The 5,091-nt window shown below is 35.0% G+C and overlaps 1 protein-coding gene across 4 annotated transcripts; it reads right to left on the reverse strand.

Moving 5' to 3' along the window:
• Positions 1 to 7: 7 nt before the first annotated feature.
• Positions 8 to 3,212, reverse strand: LOC107656018 (protein FAM72A-like). 4 transcript variants are annotated; one of them, XM_016443671.1, is made up of 5 exons: positions 2,486 to 2,610; positions 1,945 to 2,139; positions 1,767 to 1,844; positions 929 to 1,053; positions 8 to 223 (listed from the first exon to the last, which is right to left on the reverse strand). In XM_016443671.1, exons 2-5 carry the CDS (start codon positions 2,088 to 2,090, stop codon positions 129 to 131), a joined length of 444 nt encoding a protein of 147 aa, XP_016299157.1. In that variant the 5' UTR covers positions 2,091 to 2,139; positions 2,486 to 2,610; the 3' UTR covers positions 8 to 128. The 4 variants fall into 4 exon arrangements, with proteins under 4 accessions (XP_016299157.1, XP_016299156.1, XP_016299155.1 ...); XM_016443670.1 differs by lacking the exons at positions 8 to 223; positions 2,486 to 2,610 and adding an exon at positions 3,189 to 3,212 and having other exon boundaries at positions 826 to 1,053; XM_016443669.1 differs by lacking the exons at positions 8 to 223; positions 2,486 to 2,610 and adding an exon at positions 2,400 to 2,423 and having other exon boundaries at positions 826 to 1,053.
• Positions 3,213 to 5,091: the final 1,879 nt, after the last annotated feature.

Raw genomic sequence — 5,091 nt, forward strand, 5'->3', positions numbered from 1 at the left:
TTTTTTTTCCTTTTGCCTATTCCCAGTCAGCTAAAGAGAAGACAATGTGCTTTAAACGGAGATTTATGTGAGTGAAAGTAAACTTTTTCGCTACCGTCAGAGTCTACTTCCTTTAGACATGTGTGTTTCTATCTGAGGTACTCTTCTTCTGAGAGACAGTCCAGGCTCTCGTCATCACTGCCCTCCAGTTCTGGAAGATCTCCCCACAGCAGCAGGTTCTGCCCTATGAAAGAGACAGACTTGTATTATTTATGTTTGAAGCATTTTTAACACATGTCCGAAATGCAATTGTTACACTACCATTAAAAAGTTTTGGGGTCTGTAAGAACCGTTAACAGCCATTACTCCAGTCTTCAATATGCTGATTTGCTGCTCAAGAAATATTTCTTATTATCAATGTTGAAAACAGTTATGCTGCTTAATATTTTTGTGGAACTGCTTAATATTTTCTGCAGAAAAGTTCAAAAGAACAGCATTTTTTAAAACTTTCATAAATACTACACATTTCTTTACTGTCACTTTTGAACAACTTAAAAAAAACAACAAAAAAAAACACTTACTGGCCCCAAACTTTTTAACAGTAGTGCATGTCTAGTTAAGCTTAATTTTCTCTTAAGTACACAAGAAATGGCTCATACTTGTGAAAAACAGAAGGTGCTTTTTGTCTGGGTTTCAATCAGTCATGATAAAATGATAAAGAAGAATGTCAGTAAGAAGAAAGAACCTAGATGCTACTGCTCTTCAAGCAGAATTATACACATTTTAAGTTTTAAAATTCCATGTCAAAGTCTGTTACAATCTATGGGTGCTTATATAGGATTTTTTTTTGATGGCTATGAGCAGATAATCTTTGAAACAATGGTATGCAAAACCTGTCTGACCATAAGCAGAGGGCACAGACAGTGTTTTTGCATCAGACGTCCCAAACCTGTTGCATCCAGTCTATTGATAGTGGACACAGCCTCACTGTTGAACATCCAGAAATGACCATTGTTGCAGGACAGCAAGCAGGGCTTGCATGGGGCCACCACGTGATATCCCACAACATTCCCACTGAGTGTGCAGAAAGAGCCAGAGAGACAAACAAAAACACCCGACTCAAATGCTTTGTGAGACACAATGAAACAGAACAGCAAATGGCTCAGTGTTAACAATGGACTGAACATTACCTAAACAAGTTTGATGCCAACCTACAAGTTTGGTAATATTTTTAATGTGAAAGGACGGGGAAAAACTGTAAAAATGTGAACTTTTAAAAAATAACTGTTTTCTATTGTAATGCATCTTAGAATGGAATTTGTTCTTGTGATGGCAAAAGCTGAATTTTCAGCAGCCATTACTCTAGTCTTCAGTGTCACATGATCCTTCAGAAATTATTCTAATATGTTGAAAAGTATTCTAATATTTATTGGTCAATAAACTTTGCTTATTATTATTATTAATGTTGAAAACCGCTGTGCTGTTTCATTTTGTGGCATGAGAGATACATTTTGTTCATTATTTTCTTATGAATAGAAAGTTAAAAGAACAGCTTTTTAATTTTGAATAGAAATCTTTTGTATTACATTATACATGCCTTTATCACTTTTGATCAATTTTATGCATCCTTGCGTTAAACAAAAATATACATTTCCTTAAATTCCTGACCCTAAAGTTTTGAACGGTACTGTATATTACCATATTTCTTAATAGTAAACGTTATAATTCCATACACTTTTTTTATCCTAAACAATACGAGTAAAACCTAATAGTTATAAAAACTTTACCATTTCAAACAAGCAATGTCTCTTAATTTGCATTTGCAGCTTTCAGTGGAATAGCAGCTTGCCACAAAATCAACTGTCCTAAATGGGGAAAACAACACAGACTATTAGGGATCCAACAGAAAGATTATGATGACCACGTTTATATACAATATGTGAAATCTGATCACGGAAACCTCACCTATTTGGTGGTATGTCGGTTGAGAACAACTCTATTTCCGTATCAGCCAAAAGTACTGCTTTCATTCCTCTCATGCACAGCAGACTGTCACAGTATATACAGTTGACTTGCGTCACACACTTATTCTTGAAATTTGAAGTAGACATTGTTGAGCTGAGATCTTCTCAAGTAAAGCTCCTAACAAAACGCCAGGTCCTGTTGATTTAAAATGATAACAAAGAGTCAGCACCTGCAGTGAAGGCTACAGCAGATGTTTAACAGACGACCTGCACCTGTCTAGCTAGCTAAGTTAGCTGTAGCCTGTTTGCACCTGTATTACATTAGCAGTATCTACAAGTTAAGAGTTTATTGATCACAAAAACGGGAAAGCCCTTCAAATTAACATTATGGATGAAAATCACAGTAATTCCAGCTCATTTTACGTTTCTGTTAGAAGAGGCTAAGAAAAGCTCTACCTTTCTCATTAGAGAGCTAGCTAGCTAACTAACTAAAATAGGATCCAGTTTTTTTTTTACTAAGCATGCCATAAAACCATTCTTACCTGTTACCGGATATCAGATCGTTCTAGATCTAGGCGGCAGAGAAACGCATTGTACTACAGTACAATCTCTCTAGTCACAACGAGGTTTAGATTGCTAAACTACGTTTGTTTACGTCCGCGTCAAAGCGGATATACACTTCCTGAAAGATTTTCAAACAGCCCAATCTCTAACGCTGATTGGTTCCAAATTACCATATCTCACACATGATTGGTCAGCTCAAATTCCTTAGATGATTGGTCGCAGTGCCTTTCCGCAAACCACAAAACCACTAGGGAGGGGAAGTCCGAATCGTTTCTGCAAGTCGGTTCTTTCGAACGAGTTGTTTCAAAGAACTGGTTCAAAAAGTGTTCAGTGATTCTATTATCATAACGTGGTCCCTGACATCCCGTTGTGGTGGATTACATGTTCCAAAAATACCATATGTCGGTACCTATAGCTGTTTATTTTGATTTAATATTTGTCTTAAGTGTGTTTATTGTAATGCCATGCATTTTCGGTTAGTTTGTTTGCAGCAGTGATTCAGCTCATTAAACACAAAATTTAAAACTTACAAATAATTTGCATTTAAAATATGTATTATTAGCTACTTAGATCTCTTGGCTAAAAAGCTTTTCCATGTTCCATTCATTTGTTCAAACCATCTCCACAAGAAATTCGCAAGAGATTCAGTTCAGTTGTTGGGTGTTTCAAATTGATGCTTACTTGTTTTCTGGCTGGTCTGTCCTCTAGCTAGCGCGTAACCTGAAAATCAAACAACATGAAGACGATATTCATTAAATGCACTGCAAGGCGTAAAGAAGCTTCCAATGGACTCCTGATCGAGGATACACCATGGGATTTACAAGTATGGAAAGTATTTTTTCTCACAAACGAGGATCGCATAAATTCTCACCTCCTTTTAAGCAAAACATAATTTTCACTTAGTTCGCATAGCTTGTTTAACCGATATGGGATCAGATTCCTACCAAATGTATTGCAGTCACGGATAAAAAAATAACAAGCGTGAAACCAACATTGAAAAAAGCAAGTAAAATTATATTGCACAAAATTTTAAAAATGAAAGCAAAGTTTTCAGAATAGCAAACAATGGTCACGGATCAAAAAATAATATGTGTAAATCAAACATTTAATAACGCATTTTAAAAAATAATAAGCACGACTCAAAACTTTAATTTTGAATGATGTCTTGCTCTTATCTATCACATCTTTCCGCTGATGCGAGTAACCCAAGTGTTCGCACCGGCGCCTCCCGCGCGCACACAACATAATCAATTCTAGCATTGCAATCTTTACATCGCAGCCTCTTCATCATCAAAGTAAATGAGACAGCTAAACATACAAAAGGTATTGGTGACTCAATTTAGCTTGTCTTTTTTAAAATATGTAGGTTTTGCCGGTCAGCGCGAGCATCACCGTGCCGTGGTGTTTTCCAAACATATTTTTTGCATATGTGAAGGATGTTGTTTAAGTAGATATTCAGATACGAGAGAAGTACAAAGCCTTCTTAACAAAATAAATAGGCTAATAGTTTATCAACCAAATGTTACACCGCATCTAACGATTCACTCATGGAAATGAGAGGGTTGTGAGCCCAGCCGGAGGTTCAGTTTTTAAGTTTCGTTTTAAATGAGTTATAGGCTTAGCATTTAAAATCAATGTTGTTTGTAAAGAATGGCACTATAATTTATTTTATGACATACAGTTAAGCAAAACACGAGGAAGAGTGTTAAGAGGAAGAATAGTAACTATTAATTGTAACTATTTTCTCATTTTGCTCTATTTCGACGAAGAGTCCAAACAAAGCTTTACTATTAATAGTAACTATTTTCTCATTTTGCTCTATTTTGACGACGAGTCCAAACAAAGCCACAGCAGAACAGTGTCCTCTACAAGCAACACAGCAGCCTTTCGTATTGAATGATTCGCTTTATTCGTCACTGAATGAATCAGCCATTAATGAATGATTTAATATCTTATTCTAAAGACAGTAACTTGCTGCAATTTACTGGCTGTTTTACTTTCATATTGTTGTTATGTTCAAACTTTATATATTTGAAACATTAATATGATAGTGTTACCAATTATATATGTAGCTATGTATATAAACACAATATGCAAATAAATCATTGTGTATATCAAATCCACCTGGCCTCTAACCTGTTAACTGTCTACTCTGTAGCACTATCCGCCCTGATTTACATGAAACTCTAACCGCAACATTTGGAAGAAGACGCGCAGAACGTGGAATAAAAAGTGAAGGGAAAAACAGCATAAGCATACAAAAAATAAAAATATGTGCAGAAAATGTCTGAGAGCACAAAAAACAGAAATATAACCAAGGAAAACATGATTTTGTGTGCAATTCGGATAATTTTGCATTAATATTTCAGTTTTGTGCAATATGATTTTAAATGTGTTTAAAGTTTTGATTCATGCTTATTTATTTTTTTTACATGTTATTACATTTTTTATTTATTCTTATTATTTTTCTATCCGTGATCATTGTTTGCTATTCTGAAAATGTAGCTTTAAGTTTTGCGCAATATATTTTTACTTGCGTTTGTAAATTTTGGTTTCACACTTATTCTTTTTTAACAATCTGTGA

Source organism: Sinocyclocheilus anshuiensis, unplaced genomic scaffold, assembly GCF_001515605.1.
Source record: "Sinocyclocheilus anshuiensis isolate Anshui unplaced genomic scaffold, SAMN03320099.WGS_v1.1 scaffold51, whole genome shotgun sequence".
In the NCBI taxonomy this organism is placed as follows: Eukaryota; Metazoa; Chordata; class Actinopteri; order Cypriniformes; family Cyprinidae; genus Sinocyclocheilus; species Sinocyclocheilus anshuiensis.